At 34.0% G+C, this 27,821-nt stretch overlaps 3 protein-coding genes and 1 pseudogene across 3 annotated transcripts; all 4 read right to left on the bottom strand.

Moving 5' to 3' along the window:
* Nucleotides 1-1,675: 1,675 nt before the first annotated feature.
* On the bottom strand, nucleotides 1,676-4,912 carry LOC120171331 (acyl-coenzyme A oxidase 3, peroxisomal-like). The gene is made up of 13 exons (XM_039179041.1): nucleotides 4,406-4,912; nucleotides 4,110-4,227; nucleotides 3,936-4,043; nucleotides 3,675-3,847; nucleotides 3,493-3,592; nucleotides 3,344-3,418; nucleotides 3,118-3,248; nucleotides 2,883-3,018; nucleotides 2,682-2,801; nucleotides 2,457-2,603; nucleotides 2,275-2,379; nucleotides 2,091-2,192; nucleotides 1,676-1,996 (listed from the first exon to the last, which is right to left on the bottom strand). The coding sequence occupies exons 1-13, from the start codon at nucleotides 4,861-4,863 to the stop codon at nucleotides 1,751-1,753; spliced, it is 2,019 nt and encodes a 672-aa protein (XP_039034972.1). The 5' UTR covers nucleotides 4,864-4,912; the 3' UTR covers nucleotides 1,676-1,750.
* Nucleotides 4,913-10,708: 5,796 nt separating this feature from the next.
* LOC120171307 lies at nucleotides 10,709-11,600 on the bottom strand. Its single transcript, XM_039179024.1, has 4 exons — nucleotides 11,467-11,600; nucleotides 11,309-11,387; nucleotides 11,129-11,224; nucleotides 10,709-11,047 (listed from the first exon to the last, which is right to left on the bottom strand). Exons 1-4 carry the CDS (start codon nucleotides 11,580-11,582, stop codon nucleotides 10,739-10,741), a joined length of 600 nt encoding a protein of 199 aa, XP_039034955.1. The 5' UTR covers nucleotides 11,583-11,600; the 3' UTR covers nucleotides 10,709-10,738.
* Nucleotides 11,601-12,186: 586 nt separating this feature from the next.
* Nucleotides 12,187-14,649, bottom strand: LOC120171297 (annotated as a pseudogene).
* A 1,615-nt stretch (nucleotides 14,650-16,264) lies between these two features.
* Nucleotides 16,265-17,165, bottom strand: LOC120171333 (ethylene-responsive transcription factor LEP-like). The gene has a single exon (XM_039179043.1). It carries the CDS (start codon nucleotides 17,119-17,121, stop codon nucleotides 16,351-16,353), a length of 771 nt encoding a protein of 256 aa, XP_039034974.1. The 5' UTR covers nucleotides 17,122-17,165; the 3' UTR covers nucleotides 16,265-16,350.
* Nucleotides 17,166-27,821: the final 10,656 nt, after the last annotated feature.

Genomic DNA, 27,821 nt, shown 5'->3' with positions numbered 1-27,821 from the left:
GTTTGTTTTCCGCTGGTGGGCTGGGTCATGTCTACTCGGATTCCCTTTTTATCTGCATATCTTGCACTCCGAGTTTCTCTTGTTTTTTGATAGCCGGTCTTACGTCATCCCTGGAATGAGGTGTTTTCTCTGTATGGGTTTTATTTGTTTTACCTATTCCAGGGTTTTATTTGTTTTACCTATTCCAGGGTTTCTTGGTTGTACTGTGGTTTCTGTTTAGAGTGTGTTTGGTTCACGGAATGTAAGATTACTAGTGGGAATAAAAGATTACCAGTGAATAGGATTACTGGGAATGTTGTATTTTGTGTTTGGTTGGTTTAGCGGGAATGTAAGATTACCGTGTTTGGTTAAAGGAATAAAAGATTATTCGAATGTATATTTGACCAAATTGTCCTTATTATATATTTGTATAATATTACAAATTGTAAAATATTTTATATATTTTCTTTAAAAAATAAAATTCATAATATTTATATAATTTTTTTACAAAATTAAAAATATAAAAAAAGTTTAATGAAAGGGTAAATTTTTTTTAACTCCTGAACTTAATATAAAATTTTAATTATAGATTTTTTTTGTAAATCTAAAATAATTTAAGGATAAATTTGTAATTTAACCTTCGTAGAATTTTTATTATTCAATGATAGAAGAATGATATTTTTGAAAAAAAATAAAAATTTAAGGGCATTTTAGTCCAAAACGCCGGTAATGTTACAATACCTAAGGGAAGGGAGGTAATGACATTCCCGGTAATATATCCTAAAAAATCTACTATTGGTAATAAAACATTACCGGGAATGAGATTCCCTTGAGTTCATAATATTTATATTAACCCTTGAGTTTAAATAATTGTATTTATGTATGTTGTCAATGATTAAAAAATTTTGAATAGATACATTAAAATTTTATATTGTTTTTTAAATATATATATATATAAATGTTCATTTATTAATAATTTAATTTAAAAATTAAAATTTTAATATTTTTTCAAATTGTTCTCGAAGATTTTTAATAAGGTATTAAGTGAGTCATTTTGATTCATTAAAAACTCAAGTGAAACCTGTTTAAATCAAATATTGAACGAATTTTAATTTAATCGAACTCTAGTAACTCAATCTTTCTCTTTCATTCATAGTCTTACACGTGACACAAGCCTTTCAATAATAGACTATATATTTATTAAAAAGGCAAAATAATAAAATTATCCCAAACGTTTGCACAAATAGTATATTTATCCTATATCATTTTTTTTGAAACATTTTAACAGCTAATATTTTATTTTAGAGTAAAATGTCATTTGGGTAGATAAAAATCATTACTTGATTCACAATCAACGCTTCCTATTGATGTGGCAGGTCCACGTGTAATGCTTAAATATATTTTTATAAATGTTTATATAATTAATTATGATTATAAATTTATAATTTACTCCAAAAATATTTTTTACTGAAGTGACATCACACATGAACTTGTTACGTCCGTATGAAACATTAACAATTAATTAACTAACAATTTTCCTCTAATCAAGAATATTTTAATCTAAAATAAAACGTTGGAACTAAAATGCTTAAAAAAAAGGGCAAAGTGATTATTTACGTAAACATTGGCTAATTTTGTTTGTTATTATGCCTTATTAAAATAATAAACAGTGTACACACTACTGCATTGGCTATAGCATCCGATGAAGGCTCGCTTATTACAAAATGAGTAGGCCTTTCGTTTAGCTCGAATTGGTAGGGAGAACACCCTATCAGTGCTGAACTGAAGCCCATGCGTTTGCATCAATCCAGTTGAAAGCTATAGGGCTCAGAAAAGCATCAGGGATGCCAAAGGAACTCACTAAAGCAAGTGCATGTGGTCGAATTTCGCCGCATGTTTTCATTATTTCTCTCCTCACCAGAGCACTGTTGTCCACCGATAGGTACCTGTATCGGAGAAACGCTGAATCTTCGAGACATATTAGTCCATACAATGATCTCAATATGCCTAGCACATCCTGCACAAGACCAAAATGAAGACTCAACACCCTGACTAATGTGCACTTCCATAGTTTAGACTGGACATCAAGTTGATACTCATATTATGTTCACCTTCAATGGACCGGAAGCTAAAGTTGCTTCTGCCTCGGAAAACGTTTGGAATATCGCTCGATCTGTGAAAGCTCTGCTCAAGTCCTCTGCTAGCTGATAACTCTGTTGTACAAAAGTGATTGTCAGAAGACTAAAAGGTGAAGAAAAGGCTAGCCAACTTACAAAAACATAACTACTTCCTCACCATATTGAAGGCATGCTCTTTACTTAGTCCTTTGGCTTGATGCTGCGAGACCTCGAATGCTAATCGATTCAAAAGATCTCTCTCCCTTAAGCACAAGGCTGCCATCTGACACATGCCAATGGTCAGAGATACCCACAAATCTTAATTTGGAAGAATAAGAAAGGAAAAACTGGTTATATTACCTGGAATTGACTTGAATGGAGTGTTGTGCAAGTAAGCTGTGATGGAATGACAGGGCAGGGCTTATTCATGTGTTCTAAGCCTAGACCCTTGAAAACCTTCTTTCTCTTCATAACAACCACATATTCGGCAAGTAGAGCCTTGCTGACCTGAGTTTACATGGTGTGTACGATCCACGTGAATAGAAATGAAACACAATAGCCACGAAACTAGAAACACATATTTACCTGCTGCATCAAAATGTTGTTGTCCCCCTCGAAAGTGGCCTGCACGTCGAATTCGGCTTTCATTTGACCGACATGATTCTCGGAACTTAATCCTTGTCCTCCGCAAGCTTCACGGCATTCCTGAAGCATTCAACAATGGAACCTTGATAACACACTTACTCTTAATACACAGCATCAGTTCATGATCATCTTGTTGCTCACCTGAAGTATGTGCAAGTTATTCCAAGTAAAAGTAGCTTTGAACGAACTTGAAAATACATGAATGTTTTTGTATGAATGAGGTGTCCTCTTCACATACAACGTTTTCAAGTACTTCGATGCAAAACTCATAGCATAGCTGCGGCAGAAGTCGGAAATTTATTACGTGACATGATTTGAACGGAAGTGATATATGGGGGACATAGAAGAACTACTCATTTGCACCTTATATACTTACGTCTTTGCAATAAGAGGCAAAAGTCGTCGTTGATGACTAGGGTAATCAAGCAATAAGACCTCGGGTTCATTCGGTTTAAGAGAAAAGGCCCGCCTTGTTAGCGCATACCTAATGGCAATCGTTAAACCAACCTAAAACCGAGAGAAATGATATCAGTTGCCTACAGTGCTCATCTGCCAATAAAAAGGGATCAGATCAGATGCTTAAAGAAAAACACTGAAGATACCTTCGACAGATAAACGGCACAGGATGCAATACTCACACGACCTATAGTCAGAGGGGCCAGGAATGCAGCAAATCTCTGCATTAAAGCAACTAGCATTTAAGAGTGACCAATACATTAGAAACAGATAGTAGTCTCCCTAATAGGAGTACCTGATCAGGGTCTTTAATTGAACTTAGGTATTTTCCATCAGGTGAAACATCAGCGACTGAATTTAACAAGTTGTCTCTGGGAACTCGAACATTGTCGAACCTGAAATCAGAGATATAAACCTCAGGGAAACGAAAATACTAATGAATCCATATCATAGTGAAAAATGTAGGTTTAGAGTTACCAGATTCGACCGTTATCGACACCGTTTAAACCAGTTTTCCGACCATTGTCTGCAGTCCGAATGTTCGGACATACCTTACCATTAGCATCCCTAATTTGGACTATAAATGCATGAACCCCTTGACTGGTTCCGTTGATATTTAGCTGTGAAAAGACTATTGCATGTGTTGCATACTAAAGAGCAAAGCAATAGTAGAAGCGTACTATGTCAGCATACAGGCAAAACTGATTAACAAAAACTCCACATGCAAGACAAACGTACATTGGTAGCTCCACCAATCCAAAACTTCTGAGCTGATTCACAAGGTGTGTTAATGACGAACTCCCCTGCGTTCGAATCATATGTCGCTACTGTTTCAACTCCGCGCACCTAAAAGTAGTAATGTGAGAATCAATCAGGGAAAAATGGGGGGGAAAAAGCTCGATTCTTACATACATTGCTTCCATGCCCCAACTCTGTCATCGCAAAGCAACCCTTGACGACGTTCGTTTCTGTGTCTTTCAACCATTTGTCATGATGATGCTTTGTGCCGAATACTTGGACGGCACCACCCCTGATAACATTTACGAATTACGACAACCAGAACTATAAGCGGAGGATCTAAAATTATTTTTAAGAGTGGACAACTATATATGAACCTAAGAAAATTCGAATTTTAGGATCCGCCGATGCAAACTATTGTACAGTTTGAAAACTAGTAAAACAACAGAACAAGCTTTGAAATTACATACCACAAGAAGAAGTGAACTGCGAGCATAATTCCCAAGGAATGATCGCAGATAGCCAGAACCTCGAAGGAAGCGAACTTTCTCAACTCGACCTCTTCTCCTTCCTCCGTTAACCAACCTTTGAACACCCCTCTTTCAAACAAATAGTCGATGCGCTTCGACGTCATTTCCCTTTGCTGCTCCATGGGCTGGTTATAGTCGGGAGACACGAACACCTTCCCTCCCCTCACCCTCGGGTTGAACAGCTTGCTCCGGCTTATCATCCCGAACAGATGGTCCCTTAACTCCATGTGGTGCCAGTCGATTAGCCGCCGCATCTCTTTGACATCGAATGCGCAAATTTCGGAAAGTTCAGGGGGAGAATAATTCAAGCATGCGTTTGAAGAAAGAGGAGGTGAAGAAGGAGACGCTTGGAGGAGATGATTGTTTAGGATTTTGGTCCTTTGAAGTACTCGATCCATTGGAGAAACAGTGCGTTTCTGTGTGCGTGTTGTTGCGTACGATGAAATTCAAGAAGACGATGATGATGAAAGGAAGGGTAGATTAGATGATCGTTGGCAGTGTGGCGGAGCCATATATAAGTAAGGTGGTCACGTCTTGAAATTTGAATTGATTTTGATTAGTTTATTATTTTATTAATGATTTATATTTTAATTTTATTTATAATCATTTTATATTTTAATTATGTTCGTCCATTTAAAAAAAATTATTTATTCAACATATGTTTAATTTTAAAAATATTTTTAGATCCGTCACTTAATCAGAAGACATTGACAGTTTATAAAAGAAAGTTTTTGATTAACTGTTCATTTACGCGCTAGAGCTAGACAAAAATATTATTTAGGGTAAATTATGTATATAATATTTAAATTATTAATTTTAATTTGTTTTAATATCTAAATTTTTATTTTTTCAAAATTATACTTCAATTTTAATTTAATTTTAGTTCCTCATTCAAAATTTAACATTAAATTTTGAAAAAAAAATAAGTTTAGGTACTCAAATAAACCAAAATTAATAGTTTAGGTACTAAATTATTTAAATTTTTAATGGTGGGATACTAAAATGAAATAAATACTAAATTTTAGGTGTGATTTTGAAAAAAATGAAAGTTTATGTATTAAAATAGACCAAAATTAATAGGTTAGGTACTAAACGTGTAATTTATCCTTCTTTAATTAGTTTAGAGGGGTTATAAGGTAGTATTGTTCAGAATTTCTTTCTTTTTTTTTATATATAATCACTTGTATTTTATATATTAATCAATTAATTCAGATCAAATATTGTATAGGTGATGGTGACCCTCTCAATATAGTTTACTCTATTTACAAACACAAAAATTCGAACTCTTGATCTTGCTTAATAATTTTTTTAAATTTATTGACAATGTTTACGCACCATACAAATACAACTGCTCGAATTTAGGATGGAATAATTTTTCCTTTTGTCACTAAAATCATTTTATGAATTAAAAATATTAATATTTTATTCGTGTGTAGCGATGGAGATTTAAATCTAAAATTTAAATTCAATCAAAGATAAATGAAATTGAAAAAGAATATAATATTACTTATATGCCTAAAATCAAAGAGACGTTGAAAATACCGAGAGATTTTCGTAAAGTCCAAATAATATATGTTGAAAAAATATATATTATATCAATCATCATCGAATTTTAATGTGCAAAGGTTTTTTTTTCAATAGAGCAAATGAATAATTTAATTAAGAAAATAAGGTAAGCAGAAGTTTATTTTGAGATTTATAAATTTTTTATAGTATCAATAGAATACGTTATCTTGAAGTAATGAGTTTTAATAAAAAATATTTTTTATTCAAACTTATAACCTCAAAATAACGAATTTCAATAAAATATATATTTTTATTAATTTTTATTATATCAAGATAAAAAATTTAAATAAAAATATTTTTTTATTAAAATTTATCACCTCGACTTGATGAGTTTTATATTATCATAGAAAATACCGTAAGGAATCGATGGAGAGAGCCCCCATGTTATTAGTAATATCGCTAACTTTGTATTAGTGCCGAATAGGGTATCGCTTACCTACATTGATCAGTACGTAGTATTTATGTTTCTCATCGCGTCTTTGAAAGTTTGTCTTAATTATGCTTATAAAATTTTTAGGGTAAACTACACATTTAGTATTTAGATTATTAATTTTTTCTTTTAATACTTAATTTTTTATTTATTTTAAAATTATACCTAATGTTTACTTTTTATTTTATTTTAGTACTTAACGAAACTATTGCACTGACATTTTTATGAGTAAATCATATCATTCATCACTTAACTATATTCTCACTCTTATTTTAGTTATTAAAGTTTAAAAATTTTCAATTTAACTACCCAACTTTCAAATTGTTAATGTTTTAGTCACTCTAATTATTTTATTGATAATTTTTGTGACATGACATTTTTATTATTATTTTATTAATATATACTTCAAATAAAAAATTAATTTTGAAATTTTGAGTGATTTGAAAATTAAGTAATTAAATTAAAAAAAATGATCAAAATAGGAGTGAGAAGATAGTAGAGTGATGAATGATGTAATTTACCCATAAAAAATGTCATGCTGTAACAGTTCCGTTAAGTTTTTAACGGTGAAGTATAAAAACGAAACAAAAAAAGATTTTGAAAAAAAAAATGAAAGTTTAGACAGCAAAATGAAATAAAACTGATATTTAGGTATTAAGCGTATAATTTACCCTAAATTTTAGAAGGAAGGGATAATTCGAATTTGGGTGCCCCATACCTTTTTCCTTTAGGGATATGATATTAATGAGATTTTATCACACCAACAATTATAGCATTAATTACTGGTTTTGTAGCAATTTACTAGGTTGTTTCCATGTGATGAATCTCATATATCAAAAGATTAATTGAGTTATGATGGGTATAGATTATTATCTTATTTGGTTTAGGTGAAGAAACATGATTGATGAGAAAATAGTTATTGATCGATACTTTTTTCCCGTGATGAGATAGTATAGAAGTGAGTGAAGGTAAAATAGTTCTGTCTAGGTTACATAATTTATCTCCGTTTTGGTCCAGAAATATTATAATAACTTTTAATGTGAATGTTAGATTTAGAGTCATTATGACTACCCGTATTTTAGTAGACTATGTGGATATAAATAGGTGATAGTAAATTTAATTCTAATCAATCAAAGGTCACGACTTCTCAAATTATGTTAAATATTTAAGGTCTCCCTTTAAGAAACGTTCTGTCTTTCAGAGTTTCGTAAGTGCCGAAGATTCAAATATGTTTCTTGGTCCTCGATAGGCTATCGGCTGAAAATATAATGTGCAAGGGATCTTTGACGGGTACAACGAGAATCTATCATTTTATATTTTTATTAATAATGTTTAATTGATATTTATTTTTATTTTAAATATTGTTCTTTATTAATAAAGTGGTATGTTATAGTTAAGATTTCTATGGTTAATGATATTCATATTGTATTATCATATTGCTTTATGTGAATTTACATCTAAATATTTATTTTAAAAATATAATATTTGTCTTTGATAAAAAAAATTGAGAAATTATAGTCCAATGAATAGAAATATAAATCCTATGCTTATGCCTCTTAATTAATGAATATTATGCTTATGCTTATATATATATATTTTAAAATAGGGTACTTTGTATTAAGAAATGTTACAAAGTACACCACCTCAAAGGCCTCATTAAAAAATCTCTCTGATCCTAAATAGAGGAAAAAGAGTATACCTTGAGGTGGTAAGAATCAAAGGCACAAAGCTGTAACATCACATAAACCATACCCCAGCCCTACCACAACCCTAAATCAATTCAAGAAAAATACAACACAAACAACCCATAAAATGAATTGAGAACTAAACCGAGGTCGGACACCGACAGCAAACCAAAGGAACGAACCACCACATCAAACAGAACATCAACAGGAACGAAGGCTAACATTGATTCATGGAGTACCACACATGTTAAAACTAACACTATCTACCATTAGACACGGCCAAAGACCGAAGCATAATACCATATATCAACGACTACACGAGACTACCCAACCAACCTGAATCATCTGGCGAAAACGAAAAGAAACCCATCAAGAAACATCACAATCAACAACAAAAGCTTTCCGAATAAAAAGGAGATCACTCGACAAACTAAGAGGTAGCTTGCAGTACTACTAGCGGAAACAACACCCAAATTGCAAAAGTTACCACAAGACACGTGCAAGTCTAATAAAACCCACTAAACCAATGCTCTCCTCCACCCACTGGTAAAACAACCCATCCGACGACACTATGGGCATATCGAATAAACTATTACCGACAACCCCCATATTCCACAACAATAACTTCATGCGGGTAACAACTTAACAAGGCACCATCTTCACTTTTCTTTTAAAGTATTACAATGAAACATTCTTCAATAAAGTTTACCTCGATACCAGCATCTGCATTTGAACCCACCTGCAGCCTAGGAGACATCTCGACAGCAACTGCTGCTGAATTCGCCGGTCCAACATTGGTCGGAGAGCCAACAATGAATACACAAAGCAAAAACACACGCAGGAACGGACGGTGAACAACATCTATAAGCAACACCACAAATCAAAAGGCTTGCCAAAGCAAACACGAGACGGCTAGCAGCAACGACGCACACTCAACCTCGGAAGAACTTCAAAGCACAAGAAACAACACCACCCACCACAGCACAGGCCACTGGGCAACCACACCCACCAAACAGGGAACGGAGAAATGAAGTAATCCACCAGAAAACAGCTTGTCAACCAAAAACACTCTAGCCACGGGAAAACAGACTAACAATAAGAATAAACTACTGAAAATCTTACACTAAAATACAAATTCTAAAACTACTCCAGCTCCTCTTAAAAACCACGACAAACAACCTCAAAGACCAAAATCATGAACCGCCACAACCTGACATTCACGCCCCCAAAAACTCGTACTCGACTCCTCTACTCTGAAATAAACACACTCGAAACCTCACCTAAACAACTCACTTTTTGCCATAAACCTAAACAATTAAGAGTATATGAAGGAATAACCACAAACAACACAACAGATTCCGACGAACGACCTGAAACACTCTCCCATATGTTGAAATAAATCAAGCGTGCAATAGACTGGTTCACTATGTCATTTACACAAACAACTTGCATGCAGAAAAAAACTATCGCACTCTGACTCCAGCAGCTAAACTATTAACCCACACAGAAACACAAAACTGTGAAACTTAAACATGCAAAACCATATCTGAAGCATGAAACATCACTCAAATAGGAACAGGGATAACATCACAGCTGGTAGAGAGAGAAACGATCTCACCAAGCAAGAAAAGAACGCCCAAATAATCGAGTAGCAAGTTTGGAGATGGAAGCCAAACGAACCCTAATCCCCAAAAACAACATGGCTAGACCGACCAATCCCATATTCAAAGAACCAAAGGAGATTCAGCGACACTGTGATGGCCTTTTGAGATCTTGAGTGAAACGGTCAAGAGATAGCATAAAGCAGCAAGGGCGGTGGTAGAGGCGACCACCACCGCCCAAACAACGAAACAACAAGATGAGAAAGCAGAAAAATCCCCGGTGTTTCTTTGCGAATGCTTATGCTTATATTTAAGTAGAAGTAACTAATTTTAATCAAAATAAAAAAATATATCAAATTAAAATAAAGATTTACAATCACAATCGTAAATTAAACAAATAATTAAAAAAAATTCTATAATCATTAAAAATAAAACTAGAAACTTAAGATCACGTAAGTATCATACAAGGAAAAATTAAATCTAACTAAGAAACTCAAACAAAAAATAGATAAACAGATTTGATTGCATCGAAAAACGAATCACAAAAGAGAATCAGGTTATTGAAAGACCACCGACAAACTGTAAATCAGAATCGAGCGACGTGAAAAGCTATCCACGAACGCAGATCGGGTATCCAAATCCAATTCGAGCGTCCGAAGAAGGAAAAATCAACAAGATATCAGATAAGCGTCAATCGTGACAATATAAAATCAACCATTAGAAAAATGATAAACGAAAAAAATGGCTAAAGAACAGAAAAACATGTCAAAACGCATAAGAAAATATGTCACAAAAACATATAAAAATATGTAACACAGGCAGATAAAATATATCAACTATTAATAAAGACGAGAAAGAAAAAGATGAATGGCACACCAATAGGAGAAAGCTATGCCTATATTTAAGTAAACAAGCTTATAAATAAATTTGTTCATAAACATAAACAAATCAAATACACGTTGGTCATATTTGTTCGATTATAAAAAGAAACTCATATCCGATCCCTGGAGTTGGGACATTGACCCTTCCTATTGCCAAGCTCCAAGACAAGCTTGGATGTTTTCTGAAGCACACCAGACAACAAAGTAGCACCAACCGCAACATAATCAGTGTTCTTGATCCTATGCACCACATCTCTTGCTGCCTCCTCGGCTGCCGAAATCGCCTCATCAGCCGCGCGCACTGCTACCCTGGTTTTGTCCACCACCGCTCTACTTTTCCCCGATAATTGAACCCCTTCGCACGCTAATGCATCCGCCACGGCTCGAAGTAGGGGAACGTTACCTCGGGTCATGTTGTTCTAAATGTTGCAGCATCGAATGTATAAGATGAAAATAAATACAGATTCATAAACTTTCTTTGGCATGGGAAAGGAAGTTACCTCAGAAACAATAGGAATTGTTCTATATGAGACAGGAGGATCCGCCTCGTCCTTCTTCGGCAGAACTCGAATTGTCTGGCCTGCAAAAACAGCATTCTGCAAAGTGGAAACCAAGTGCAAGTCCACACATCAAATACAAACGAACAAAATTGCTAATTTGAACGTAATTTTTTTCCTTACATTAAGGAGAAGAGCTGCTTGATAAGCATATGGCTGCCTAAAAGATACCAAAGCTGACTGTGATTGGTCTCTATTGGCACTGCTCAAAATGACCAAAGTGAAAGGAGAACAAAAGATATGAAGCGTTTAATTAAGGTGTAGAAGATTGAATTAATTACCCCAGGAGCTTGATTTTCTCGACATGGCCACAGTTGGAGAAATATGCATTGAGGTCTCCGAGAGTGGCTGTAGGAGAAAGGTTGAGGACCAGAACAGTTAAATCAGGATTAGCCATTTTTGGTTTCAGTTTATGGCTATGAATGATTGTTGTGATCAATTAAAAGGATAGAATCCAGTTCTACTTTCAGGAGCAGATGGATGGAATTGAATATTGATTTTACTAGTGGGGGAATAAAGGTTGATTGATAAACACGAATTTGTTCTCCTCTCATAAAGCTTAATCCTGGCTTTTCACTGTATTTGTAATTATTAGTTGAATTACCAACAAGGCTTATTATCTATGTTCTCTTAGACATGAATTTGAGCGCGGTATGTATTTATATAAATATTTTTATTTCTAAAAAATATATTATTTGACACAGTGATACTATATTTGTAATTAGTAGTAAATGCTTGATGATCGATGCCATTTTCATTCACAAAATGACATTTAAATAATGATCACTGGTTAAAATGATATTAGCAGCAACTATGTATGTTACATCATCTCCCATGTACTGCTAAATTCAATTAAAATGGTTATTTCTTTCCGATTATGTCAACCAAATACTAAAACGAGAAGATCACTAATAACTTAACAACTCCAAAATATCAGTTCAACAATCAGCAGTTTACCAGTTTGCATGCAAATCGTTTAGGCTTAGCTGTTGCTGCTCATTTTAGTACCCTAAGTTCATTATGTTTCCGTCATAGCTTCTTTCTGTATCCACATTCTGATCCCCTGTTGGCTTCACACCTAAGAAATCGACCGTCGTTTTTTCGCCGCCTTCCATGTACATTTCTCCCAACAGATTCCCGGATTTCCCATTCTCAGCCAGTAGAAAATGACTACGGAGCAAGAGTATTGTGGGATCTTTTGTTATATGTTTCTTCTCCCTTATACAGGACATTGGTGCTGGCCCATTCGTTTCTATGTGACTACCAATCATGGAAGAACCGTCATGGACCACACGGTTGAGGAGATGGTACCGGTAGAGTGTCCGGTAAAACCTCGGAGTAGTATCGGGGCAATTGTAGTATCACCGAGCACCCATCTCTGCAGCTTTCTGTAACAAGGCCGTTGCGGATGTATAAGCGGACCCTATTGCAAAAGTAGAAGATAGGGATGTTCCTGGATTGAACTTTTGATTTAAATTGTTGCTGGACATGTTCATGTTCTCGTTTGAAATCAACAGGTTCATCTTCGTGTTGGCATTGGAGGATGAATCGGAACTAGGCATCGTCTCTTGTGGCGAAATTCCTCCTGTGGTAGCATGGTTCGCCTTGTAAGTTTGCTCTGTCAGTGCATCGCAGAAGGCTCTATGTGTAACGAAGCTGTTCTTCCTGTAAGAAACAAATGGATTGAAAAGAAAAATAATTACAACCCCCTCAGATCATTTACAGAGTAATATGCTACATACCTCGAAAAAATAGTGCCACAATCGCAATGATATTCGCAGGTGCCGCAGATCTTTGAGTGTGCCTTCCAGTCTGATTGAACAGCATATCGTTTAGAGCACTTATCACACTTCCATTTCTTCTCTCCATGCTTCCTGCAGAAATGCTTCTTAATGCCGGTCAAGTCGCCTAGAGCACGGCTCGGATGATAATGAACACAATTCGGCTCAGGACATAAACCCTTTTCTTCATCACCTCAGTATTTGTTATCTGCTTTAGCTTCCAAGGCAAGTTATGTCCCCTCCTATGCAGCTGAAGGTTCTGGTCTCGTTGAAATCCTTTATGACAGACTTCACATTATGTACCTGTTGGTTGCCATTAGAGTCCTCGACGACAGGGCTACCACCTCCGCATCAGGATCTGAAAATTTTCCAAGAACTGAATATTGACTCGGTGATTAAAGTTCGCGTAAGTATCTAAATCAAAGATAAAGATAAGGAATGCATGCTTGCCTGGATTCCCCGGAAGATTTCGTTTTCTCTTCGAGCTTGTGGGGATAGGATGCTCAAGAGGACTCGGATTCTCGTTAGAAGACTGCGAGACGACAGTGCTGTGATGTTCATCTTCTCCAAAATGCTGCACAAAGTTTGACATGTTTAGCTGGACTCGACACTGATGAATGCTAACAGGCAGCTGATAGTATATGAATCAGACAAGGTAGCAGACAAAAAGAAGAGAAAATTTCCATACCAATCACGATCAAACACCATGGTCCTTGTATTCAAAATTAATCCAGAATTAGAATTCTTTGATAGCAACATCAATCCATCTAATAATTCTGTAAACATCAACTATCAAAAAAATATACGTTGAAAGTTGGGTGTGTTTGTCGTGTGTGTGACAAGTAAGTGAACTTGTAGAACTGAAGCATTAATAACCTACTAGCCACTGTTTGTCTGCATTTTAACCAGATTTTTGCAGGTGAAGCCATTGCCAAAGGAGAAATGTCCAAATAAAGAGACAAAGTTTTGCCTTCTGATGGAACTTATTAAAATGATATCATGCATGTAATATTAATTGTCTACCCGCTTCCATGATGATCCACCAAGCATCACAAACTGGCATGTTTGTGTTTGTCATTCTTGATTGTTGCATTTGTCTTTGGACATATCCATGGATGGGGTTTCATGATTTCGGATTTAACAATGTTATTACTGTATGAGACGCCAGCATATTCGCCGGAAAGATTACTTTATTTATTTATTTTAAGTTACAATTATAATTATAAACAAAACATTTGGTAGTTATTAACAATTAGCCGAAAAGGGCTAGAACCAACACATGAAAGCTATTAACAAAGTGAAATCACCAAGAAGAGGAAGCTCATTCGGTAGTTATTCGGTAGTATCTGATTCGGATTAATCTATTAATAGATAGAATACTGATAGTTAAACCAAAAATTTAAATGATTAACATGGTGAAAGGGTTTAATGTTTGCGGTCCTGAAGGTGAGCAACTTTTCTGAGGAAAGATTTGTCCAAGAACTTATGGCCAGAAGCACTAGCTTGATCAGGGTTGTCAAGCTCAGATATAGACTCCCTCTTCGTCTTGGTGATCACCACATTAGGGTGATGCCTCAACTGCTGCTTCGCCGTGTGAGCCGCGATCATTACCGCCACCGAAACCATTCCCATCACGATATAAATCGGCATATTGTCCCAATGCCTGCACAACATGTTCACCATGTATCTCTTGATTAAAAAAAAAGAAACAAAACAAATATCCTGATTAAAATTTAAACTGACTTGTTAGCAGGGCGATGATTTGGATCCGCTTTCGAGGCGGTGGAATATTGTTTCGCCTTCTGAGATGTCATTGTCGATGAGGCAAAGGACCGGTTCGAACTCCTTTCCAATGAGGCGATCATTGATTTCCAGTAACCCTGCAACACCATTCATTTTGTCATATCATGTATGGCAAAATAAACTGAGGAGACCAACGTTAGAAGCATATATACCGTTGCTCTAAAAGCCATTTTATCCAATGTGTAAGTGCAGCGAGTGGTCGATAGGAATGAACCTTGTTTGCAAACGCCTGGATCAGGTTTAAATAAAAGAAATGGGAGAAGGATGGGGATTGTAATTATGGAAACTAATTAGGAAGGAAGATTAAAAGGACACATTGAAGGCATACATAATTTGTAGGAGTTGGGTGCGTTAGATAATATTCTGATTGATTTTCTTATTGCTCTTTCTCCGTTAATGGCTGAAAGGTTAGTTAATAAGGCTTTTGAGCGTTTCCCGATTGTATTTGTTAGACATGCTTTAATTTTTTTTTGTATAACTATCAATATCTTATCTATTAAATCAACTAATTCGGATCGGGTACTGTAGAGGCAAAATCGACCCTCCCAAATCTCAACCCAATTTGTTCCCTCGTAATCAACATAATTCGAACCCAATTTGCAACCCAATTAAAGTATCTAATGCTTCATCTCACTAAACCAACTGATTGTTGCTAAAGACGTGCTTTAATTTACTAATTAGAATTTTTAACATATAAAGTTATTCCAATTCTAAGCATAATGATTTGGTAGTGTTCTTCTTCACTACGTCTTATATAATTTCATTTGAAGGTAGTGACGGATCCAGAGATATTTTTTTTACTGCACGGACACATGGTTTGATAATATAAAATTTTCGAATATGTGGGCACAATTAAAATTTCAGGGTAGATACCAATAAAATAAAGAGCTAAATGAAAAAAATTCAAATTTCAGGTGGACACGTATCCACCTCGAATATATATGGCTCTGCCACTGCTTGAAAGATATATATAGGGGCATAATTGTAATAAAATCTTTTGATTCTTGCGACTTTATACAGAAATATTAGTATAGAAAATAACTTCTCAATTTTTAAATTAAGAAGAAATAGACCATAGAAATATGTGAGGATGGTTTATAATTTTACGAGAATGATTTAAAATTCTCAATTAATTAAAAAAATTAGCTGACCCTTATTTTCATATATAATGGGGTAAGGGGAAGATAAGATAGTAGGCTGCCCCCAACGCCAGGTTGAGAGCAACTTCCGTGGGAGACCTCCAAATTATAAAATGCCCTTCGTGAAATTTGATCTCACGATCTCAAAATTAAGAATCTTGTGCTCTAACAACCAAGTTGAATGATCATTTGTTTCTCTATGAATTAAACTATATTTAATAAAGACTTGGTAGCAGGACCATTCCCCCCCACCAAACGACAAATTGGACCCAAATCCAACAACCCAATAAACCTGTACTTAATTACCACCAAAATCATTAAATAAACAAAAGTCATATTACAAACAAAATCCCAAAACTAAACCCACACATTCTTCTTTTTGAAACCATAAGACAGAAGTTGTAGTTGCAATTTACCATTTGTTAATTAACTATGGTATCTATTAAAAGAAGTAACCCGATGATGATGAAGATGAACCCAAATCAAATCCCTCGGTTACCGTATCAGGAACCGAGGGTATCATGTGGTGCATGAACTCGTAAGAGTTAAAGCCGAAATATGGTTCACCCATTCCCGAGTCAAACCCGAGAAAGCCCGAGCCACTCCACGAATCATAACTCATATCTGAACCTCCAACTTCAGATGCATAACAAGTAGAAGAGACATCGGGGGGCAAAGGTGGCAGCTCACAGTCATCGTTGAACAGTTGAGAACCACAGTTTCCAGTATCCGTGACCCCAGGAATGGGCTTATAAAACACTAATGTATCACTACTCTCTTGGTTCCAGGCATTGAAAGGGTCTTGAGTGAAGAAAAGCTGGTTCTGGTAGTTAGTATCCATTTGTTGGTAAAAAGGTGGATTGATGGGGAAAATGGATGACATGTTATGGTGTGTTTCATCAGGGGAAATTATGGAGGTGACCGATGAGCCGACCTGCATATCGGAATAAACGAAGTTGGTTCGAACCTTGGAGCAACGCATGGAGCGAGCGGCACGGTCGTAGGCTAAGGCCGCTTCCTCGGCAGTGTCGAACGTGCCGAGCCAATGCCTTTCTTTCGTAGAAGGGTCTCTTATCTCCGCTGCGTATCGTCCCCATGGCCTCCTCCTTACTCCCAAGAATCGTATTTCTTGTTGCTGCTGCTGAGGTTGCTGTTGCTTTCTTTTGGTTTTAGAAGGAGAAGGAGAGTTGGTTTTTAAGTTATTGAAATCCATGAAGATGAAAGAAAGAAAATATAGAACTTTTGTGCTTCTGCTGCCTTTCTAGTTCTTGGGAATGGAATAGAGCAATAATACTTGGGTCTTGGGGCTTGTTTATCAGCCATTTGCATTTGTGTTTAAATAGGGAGGAAAGTTTAGTTCTTCTAATTCCGAGAATATGAGTGAGCAAAGAACCACCTCTCCCATGCTAGCATAATGATCCTAGTGTGGGGCATTGCTTCTGATTGGACCCTTGTAATCTCCTATTAGCACAGTTGCCTTCGTTATGAGTTGTTCAATAATAAAGGCACTTTTCTAGTATTTCTGATGATATACATGATGTTTCAGAATTATACCTCTGCTCCTGTTTCTAATGAGGTGCTTGCACTAAAGGGCATCCCAACGGCATGAATTTAGTTAAGATATTGTTCAAGAAAGAAATGATATTGTTAATATTTTTTAGGTGAATAGAGAGTCACGATTGATGGTTTTGTACTTCTGTAAAGTATATAAAAAGTAAACAGAAATTGATGATGAAAGAAATGAGATTGTGATAATTTTTTACAGTTTATTCTTTTTTGTTCGAACAAAGAATCGTGGTTAGTTGTTGTATGAAAGAGATAGAGAATAGATGATCTGATGAAGATGATGAATAATATGAAGGTTGAGCTCGAAAGAGCGACCAATCAAGGGAGAGAAAAAACAGATCCATTTTTAATCTTAAATCTTTAATGTTGATGTTAGGTTTAGAAGGATCATCATGACTATTTGTAGATTGACATGACACATATACATGACTATCATATGTAACTTATAGATCATATGAGTCTGTTAATGGCCATGTCAGTAATATATAACTAACTATGAAGAATATAAAATTTCAAATTTTTTGAATATTTTTTAAAAAACTTAAATGAAAGAACAACAATTAAGATGTTAGTAATATGTGCACGACATTACAACCGTTACTATTTTAGGTGATCGGACCATAATCACCATTAAATTTAGTTATTAAGTGACACGTGTCCCGCCTTTGATTTATAAATTAAGAATTTTATAATTTGGGAATTAGGATTTATGATTAGGGATTTAGTAATTAGACAATGGTAAGAACCACAATCAATTATTGGATGAACTGTGATGTATGGGTGATCATCCCATGTCGCCGATGGCGATCGGTGATTGATGATGACCGACGACGGTTGAAATGTGATTAAAATTAGATATTTTAGGATATGGGGTTAAATTTATAATTTTAAATTTTTATATAAATATAATATTTTTAAGTTTTTTTAATATTTTTTAAATTACCAGAACGTGACACGTGTCAATTAACGGCTAAATTTAACGGTTTTTATGGCCCGAAAACTTAAAATGATAACGATTGTAATGTTAGACACCTATTATTAGAAAAAATTTCTTTAGATACTAAATCTAAATATAGTTTGACATTTAAAAGTTTATTAAGCAAAAAAAAATCTAGAAAAAGATAACGGATATCATATCCTTTGACCTGTAACCATGGTTTGACTAGGGAGTATTCAGGTGATTTTATGATCAGTACAACTCATGATTCATGTACCTGGAGCTCAATCATGTCCTTTGGACCATGAGCTTGAGCATTCTGATGATTTCTCCTGCAGGAAGTGCTATCATGGGCTCATCACCGGTTTAACATAATCACCATGATTGACAAGTGCTGCTTCAATAAACTTTCTAGCAAATTTTCATTGACTTCCAATGTCGAGACTCTAAATATCTCTTCAAAGATTCTAACATGCGCGAGAGAGGGTATGAGTTTGAACTTAAAATACATATTATGCGGAAAGAAATTGAGGGATAGTGGGTAAATGCGATTTTCATTTTGAAAATCATAAATTTATATATATATATATATATATATTGTATTTTTTTTTATTAAGAATTTATTTTTATCTTCTGAAATTTTATAAGTGCGTCTACTAACTTAAAATCATGTGTTCTTTCTAGATATTTGGCCTGTAAACGAACCGAACACACATGAACACACACGAACGGAGGTATATTCATGTTCGTTCATTTAATAAATAAACGAACACGAACATAAATGAACAATTTTTTTTTTGTTCATGTTCGTTTATTAAAGAATATAACTTGTTCATGTTCGTTCATTTAATAAATAAACGAACATAAACGAACACGAACATAAACAAACATGAACATAAATGAACACGAACATAAACGTTGGAGACCCTACCTAGGGGTGTAAACGAGCCGAGTCGAGCTCGAGTATAAATCAGCTCGACTCGAACTCAAAAACTTTCAAAGTCAGCTCGAATTGACTCGAAAACTCGCGAGCTTAAAATTATCAAGCTCGACTCGAACGAAATATAATATTGAAACTCGACTCGAACTCGAAAAGGCTCGAACTCAAAAAAAAATTAAGAGCTCAATTAAAACTCGAGACTCAAGCTGATCGCGTAGTCACATAGGGTTCCGGCGCAGTGGATGTTGACGGTGCTGGGTATGCAGCTTATGGATCGTTCAAAAAGAACTAAACCATGTTAATATTGTTGGGTTTTCCAAATAAAATTGGGTTATTTATGGAGTTGGTCATCAGAATATCAGGTTAATTAATATTTTTAAGATACTTACAAATTGGTCACCAAAATTGATTTAAGAAGATTGGGTTAAACATAAATGAATGAACATAAACGAACATAACCGAACGAACATAAACGAACATTCACGAACGTAAATGAACGAACGAGACCTATGTTCATGTTCGTTCATTTAATTAAACGAACACAAAATCTTGTTCATGTTCGTTCATTTAATAAATGAACGCACATAAACGAACTTCCCGCCGCACGGTTCATGAATGGTTCGCTGAACGTTCAGTTCATTTACAGGCCTACTAGATATTATATATATTATATTTTTTAAGTAAATATATAATCATAAAATATTTTATATTTTTAAAAAGAGAATTTGAATTTAAACTTAAATGATGTTGTTGAAATTGAGTATAATGAACACTGAATATAAAAGATAAAAAAGAGTTAATATATCATTGTTGATGGAAATAAATAGGTTTTGACGGCTATAAGCAGTTCACCTTTTTTTTGTTTGAATGAAGAGTTGCAGTCTATAGTTAGACGGTCATTGGTTGGAGTGAAGGTATTTTATCTCCAATATCATATAATTTCAGCCATGTGCATACCAAATATAATATTGATACGTTCCACACTCTTTCTCAGCTTTTTTTTAACCTAAAATGTGTACTTTCGTCGATAATTTTGCTTTTGAAGCATTGGAGCATCAACATCAGCATGTATATATATCAACACATTTAAATGAAATGAAGGGGGGGGATGCATTTGGGAAGGACACATAGGGCATGCTTTTTTGAACAAAACAATTCACTAGGAAGACCTATCTATTTACTTAGTAATTAATCAACATTAGCAGCATGCTTGACCTAATTGGACCCACGTTAAATATATAGACGCTACCAGTATTTTGCTTAATATTATAAGGTCATAATGTTTTAGCCAAAGTATCTTCGTTACAAATCAACGTATTTGATTATGATGATAAGTCAAAAGAAATATGGCAGCATTATGAAATGTGTCATTATTGGAACTATGCATAAATTACACATCACATGTTATCCTCGTTTGGACCCTCGTTTTAGTCTTTATCCTTTGCACTACTTGGCAAGATTTGATCACACTATTAGGTAAAAAATGTGCAAAGACTTTTGAGGAGAGACTGAATATTTTTATAAGGGGCGCCAAATTTAACGTGAAAATGCCTTGGGATTTGGAGATGGAGCATGCATGCACTATCTTCTGACCATCTAATAATTGCCACTTTTCTCATTTGTCGTCCATTTTCGGATTTGATTAATATGGTCTTTCCTCACTTAACTTCTCGGTTTCCGGACTCCATTAGCCCCATTATTTTGTCTCTACATGTTAATTTGTTTAAGAGCAATTGGATTTGTATCATGTTTCCTGTTCCTAATTGAAAAAAGTTAAATCCTAATTCCTAACCTAAGCAAACTTTGAGACCAAGGATTATTAATTATATAAAAAAAAATTGTTCATGTCATCTCATTCACGGAGCGATCTTACTAGTAAATGAATTGTTGTTATTCCTTGAAGTTTCAGGTTCAAGTATATGGAATGTCAGAGTTGTGAGTACTTAATGTCAAATGATTGATAGTTTATAGTTATCTTTTAACATATATTGTTTTGTAATTACCATTGTTTTGAAAATCGGACCGGACCGGCCAGTTTAATCGGTTCAACCGGGAATCGTTGCCTAGTCTGGTTCAATCTAGACTGATTGAACCGCTACTAGTGAACCGGCCAGAACCGCTGAACCGTTCAAACCGGACCGACTGAAAACTGAAAAAAAACCGCCAATTTTTTTTTTTAAAAAAAAAATTAAACCAAACGACGTCGTTTGTTAAACGAGCCAAGTCCAACTCGAGTATTGCTGAGCTCGACTCGAACTTAAAAAATTTAAAAGTAAACTCAATTCGATTCAAACTCACGAGCTAAAAATTATGAAGTTTAACTCGAACTCGAAATATAATATTGAAATTTGAACTCGAAAAGGCTTGAACTCAAAAAAAAATTAGAAGCTCGATTGAAGCCTAAAATTCGAGCTTGATTGAAGTGAAAGAATAGTTCACTCAATGCTTACCAAAAGGCTCTGTGATTTTGAATGCCAAATTACTTCTATTATTTATAGAAGTTAGTTGGGATGATCTTCTATGTTTCTTAGCTATGTGAGATTGTTTTTAAAAAAAAATTAAACCAAACAATATCATTTTGTTATGATTTTTTTAGCCCCAAATTTATTTTTTAATTATAGTTATATAATTATATTTATTATTTAATATGTTTTACCTTAAATATTATGTTGTAGTTAATTTGAATCATTTTGTTTCACTTGATTTTATGGTTTTTAACTTATATATGTTATGACTTGCTTTGAATATGAATTGTGATATAAAAAATTATTTTTATTAAATATTTTTGGTATTTTTATTTAATTTTTTAAATAATTATGGCGTCGTCCGGTTCTTCCGACCGGTTGAATTAATAAACCAGTAGAATGGTCGGTTCGCTAACCGGTCCGGTTCTGAAAACCATGGTAATTACTCTATATTAATAATAAAAAATATATATTTTTTCCTTTTTTTTTTGTCCTCCATTCTAACGTTTCGTCTTGACTAATCTAGAACAACTCGAGTCGCATACCTGACTTTGGAGGGGGAGTCTCCCAGCGGGGATTTTCTACATACACAAGGACTCAAACCTGATATCTTACTTAAGCGATATTAAACTGCTTACCACTTGAACGTACCATTAGTAATAAAACAGCTTATGGGGTATATCCCTCCCTTTAGCACAAGTAAACTGAAAACATACGCTACACCTTTTGGGGATTTTGATACTTTTACAATATTTTTAAATAATAATTCAAAAAATTAAAAAAAAACAGACAATTTTAATCAATGGTCTCACGCATTTGGGGATTTTGTAGGGTATTCTAATAGACCTTGAATTAATTTCCGTGATACATGTTAACATAAAATCCATTGAGATGTCACCTGCAATGTGTTTTAATTTAAATTTTAAACGGTGGGTAAATTTTGTTGGGTATACTAATAGACCTTTAATTCACATTATCATGACCGAGACACGAGCTGTTCATGGTTGAATAAAATATAGGATAAATTATATATTTATACCTAAATTATCAGTTTTGATATATTTTAATACCTAAACTTTCACTTTTTTAAAACATACCTAAAATTTAGTTTTTGTTTCATTTTAGTACATTGTTCAAAATTTAACGTTAAGTTTTGAATTTTTTTTGAAAGTTTAGGTACTAAAACAATCCGAAACTAATAATTTAGGTATTAAATGTATTAAGATTTTAATGGCATGGTACTAAAATGAAACAAAAACCTAAGTGATGTGTATGGTTTTAAAAAATTAAAAATTGAAGTACTAAAACAGACCAAAACTGATAGTTTAAATACAAAATACGTAGTTTACCTTAAAATCTGTGATAAACTATTTATTTAATCATTTAATTATTATTATATCTTATTTTTATATTTAAATTATTAAAAAATCATTTTATTTATTTTTTATCAATGATCATTAAAAAGATAATATAAATAATGGTGCGGTTGGTGCCTTGGTGGTATTTCATTTTTATTTTCTGAAATGCAATTTTACAGTGGCTAGCGATATGATAATGATGAAGCGTTTGAGGTCAAAATGGACAGAACTGATAAATATAAATAATTAAGTTTGTTAGATTATTTTAAAGTAGAATTAAATTGATAAAATATATCAGATTTAATATCTGTATATATTATTAAATCACTTCACCTCATCATTATGTTATCTTTTTAACTATTGATGATTAGAATAGAATTAAACAAGAATATTTATAACTAAATGAAATTTTTAATAGTTAAGGGACCAAAATAAAAATATTGTAGTAGTCAGATGACTAAATTTGTAGATACTAACTGAGATCTATTTGGTTCTAAATGCATTAATGCAATAGCCTTTAATTAGTTTCTTACAAGACTTCGGGGTCCAAATGCGGACAAGTCAAGTTTGTTGGGCTTTAAAATCTATTTTCGCGTCATATGTTAATTCTACTGTTAGAGGTGTTAAAAAATATCCGATTTGGATGGTTCTGCCCGTTGATCCGTCGACATGATCTAAAATTATCGAGTATTTATATTTAGAATACTCGAATTTTAGATCCGAGTACTCGATCTGCTATTTTTGGCTGGTTTCCGAGTCGGATTTGGGTCATAAAAATAATGCTTAATCAGATACCTGCCAACCTGGTACCCAGTTTCTTATATATTTTTTATTTTTTATTTTATTCTATATTAAAAAATTTCATTCCTAATTCTAAAATTATTTCACAATAGCATTCTAAATTCTTAATTTCTTAAATTATTTTACCACAACATTTTAAATTATTAGTTTCTTAAACTATTTCATCTTAACAATCTAAATTATTTCTTTTAATTTCAAAATGTTTTAAATATAATTATATTTATTTAATTTTATGGTTAATAAGTTTTCTTTTTTAATTATGTAATTTAATTTTTACGAGTGAATTATGTGTTATAAACTTTAAAATTTTAGAATTGTCCTATGTAATTTTTTCTTAAAAAATAATATAATTTAAAGTATAAAATAAAATATAAACCGGATACTCATGACCTGAAAATGCAAGTACCCAAGTTTTATGGGTACTCGAACTTAATGGGTCGGGCACGGGCTGACATTTTAGAACCCGGATTTCTTGAGTACCTGGTATTTCGGGTACCAAAAAATGCGAGTACAAGAATTTGAACACCTCTACCCGCTACCCAACTGGATACTCATCACTCATCTCGTGTCCGTATGTACCCGTTCATACCCGCTTAGCAGACTCAATTCTAAAGATTGAGAATTTGAGATAGTAGAAACAACGGTCTTTAATTTTAAAAATGTTTATACCCTAACATTTGGTTAAATTACAAGTCATTTCCTATAAAATCCTAAGATTTATAGAATAGTATATGAAATTATACTTAAATTTCATAATAATCCAAATTTTATACTATGAATGGTTAGTGGATGGGTGAATGGGGAGCGGACGGATACAAGATGGATAAAGTCTTAAATCCATAATCTACTCACTATTCATGATGAGTTTGAATCCATTATCCATTAAACTTATATCATCTCTATCTCATTTAAAACAAAAAAAAAATGCAAAATTCTCAAAATAATCCCCCACCACACCCACACCCACATGCATGATCATGGTACTAACATGTGCTCTTTCCCACCTCTTGCTAGGAGAATTAAATAAATTGAAGAAGCCAAATATAATTATGATTAAGTAGCACTTAATGGGAAATTAATGAATGATGAAAGACAAAGCAAAAAGTTGACTGATGTTGGCGGTCTAAGTACGTGATCACTGAATGCCATCTGATGATCTTTGATGGGGAAAATGATAAAAATAAGCCCATCTCATCCGTTTTGCTGCACCACCCTCTCCATTCATACAATATATTTATAATTTTTTGATGTAGAAAATAATATCAATTAAATTAGAATTCGATTAATCTAATTGCGAGATTATATTAATTAAAAAAAGCTTGTTATGGATCACGTGTATACAACAGTTGTATAAGGCGTAAGATTGGGATGAAAGTGATGTCGTTTATTAGTTGTTTAAATAGCGTCTAAAGATGAATCCAGAATCCAAAACAATTATATAGTATGGTTGAATCATTTCAATTGGATTCAACTCTCAAGCTCTCATATCAAAGAACCAAAGTTTTTTGGGTCAAACAATGACATAAAAGAATGCATACATGTAGGAAGAGACCTCCCCTCCTTTGCTCCTGCTGTCCCCTCCAGAGGGCACCTATTTTGTTTTCTACCTTTCAACGTCAAAACCTCTGAAACATTATCTAGCAAATCCCGATATCTATGTCTTAAACACACTGATTCCGTATTATAATATTGTTTTTAACTCGTATTTCTTCTTCTCTTCTGTACTGTTCACCCAACAAATTAATGAGGATTTGTGCTTTGACACGGCCTAATCTTGTAGCTGAGGTGACTTCTCATGCATATACCCCCTTTATCCAGGAAGAAGGTCCGCAGAATCAAAGACTCATGAGTTATTCAAATGGTAGAGTTGTACCGTCTGAATTCTATCTGATTTCGAAACGAAAATTTTACGATGTAATTCTATTGGAAATACTATTAGGAATGGTATTTAAGGCTTGGCTTTCTCACTTCCTTGTTGAGTGATAGAGAATAAGGGGGACTCTCGCGCGTCGCCGCCGTCCGTCTCGTCTCGGGTCGTGATCGTGGTCGTGGTAATATGTGTCTTCGACACGTCCGCGCGAATACTATTTTTTTAGAGAAAATTCTTAAGAAACAAATGCAATACCACCCGTCGTTGCGATTTTGGACTATCGCAACGAACTTGGAATAAATCGCAACGCGAACTTCGACTATCGCAACGAACTTGGAATAAATCGCAACGCGAACTTCGACTATCGCAACGAACTTGGAATAAATCGCAACGCGAACTTCGACTATCGCAACGAACTTGGAATAAATCGCAACGCGAACTTCGACTATCGCAACGCGAACTTGGACTATCGCAACGAATTTGGAATAAATCACAACGCGAACTTCGACTATCGCAACGAACTTGGACTATCGCAACGCGAATTTAGAATAAATCGCAACGCGAACTTGGACTATCGCAACGAATTTGGAAAATCGCATTGCGATAGTCGAAATTCGCGTTGCGATAGTCGATGTTCGCGTTGCGAATCTGGAAACTGATTTGCGATACCGGAGATCGCGTTGCGAATTATCGATCGCATTGCGATTTAGTCGGTCATTTTGGCAAATCCAAAAAAAATTGGTTAAAATCGTATATTATAAGACATTTTTGGTCACTGAGGTTATTTTCTCTAAATAAAATAGAGAGGAAGGATTGGGGATATGTGGCGGTGGAGGTCCTCCGGCCTAATACGGACCTTGTCATCTATAAAGATGATCATAGGTCGGGTTGGACTCCTCTACCCATCACCCGTTTCAAAATTTGATCCTAATTTTGGGGTGTACAGATTTATTTGGAAAAATACAGATAGAAAGGCATTTTAACCATTATCTTTAAATATATAAATGTCTCTTATATTATTATTCAAGTATGTCAAATACATGTTATCTTAAACTCGAATCGAACCCTATCTTTCTCTTAAAAAAATCTCGATATAACTCAATTTTTTTAAAAAAAGAAAACAACCTCATATGATCATATTAGGTCGAAACATGTTTAGTTTAAATGCACATCCCTAGTCATACATGTTGAATACATATAAGACTATATTTTTATATTTAAACATTGATTAAGAGTAAAAACTTAATTTAAATAAATTTCTTGTAATATAATTTTTTTGTAATCAAATTATTATTCATATAAATAGGTATATGTAATTAGAGTAGAAAATTCTATTAAATATAAAAAATTATGCATACGACCCTTTTATAGTTTTCTTATTTTTAATACTATTCTTTTGCATATGATTTTTCTATAGAATTTTTTAAAATAAAATTAATATATTTCTTTTTTTGGTACCATGAAGTTTAGGTTCACGGGTGGCTTTCCCAGTTCAGGACTAAAGCATATTTAAGATTCAATTGAGATTTATATGGAAATTTACAGATTACCCACTAATAGTGACGGTGGTAGAATTTGAACTTAACTTTACAAACTCAAATTTCAGAATCAAAACCACTTGTATCAACACTCGTTGACGTAAAATTAAGTTATTTCTTTTCTTATTTTACGATCGTTTTACTTACATTACCTATATATAATATAATAAACTTTGACGTTGCATGCTTATTAGAGTAGTACTGGGTGTGTCTTGGATCCTTCAAAACCGGGTGTGTCACAGTGTAAGATGCAAGAAAACACTTATTTGACCCCAGATTTACTTTACAAATCCAGCGGGAGAGTTCGTGGTTTAGAACTAAAATAAATATTGGTTTCCAATCATAAATTTGATGATTCCAGGCAGAGTCCATCGCTCAACGTTATATTCAATTTGTTGTGGTGACGACTTAATAGAAATCTACATCATCTATCAAGTC

Source organism: Hibiscus syriacus, unplaced genomic scaffold (genome assembly GCF_006381635.1).
Source record: "Hibiscus syriacus cultivar Baekdansim isolate YM2019G1 unplaced genomic scaffold, ASM638163v2 tig00111832_pilon, whole genome shotgun sequence".
NCBI lineage: Eukaryota > Viridiplantae > Streptophyta > Magnoliopsida > Malvales > Malvaceae > Hibiscus > Hibiscus syriacus.
The sequence above is the reverse complement of the archived record's forward strand: the minus strand, read 5'-3'. Positions and strand labels throughout refer to the sequence as shown.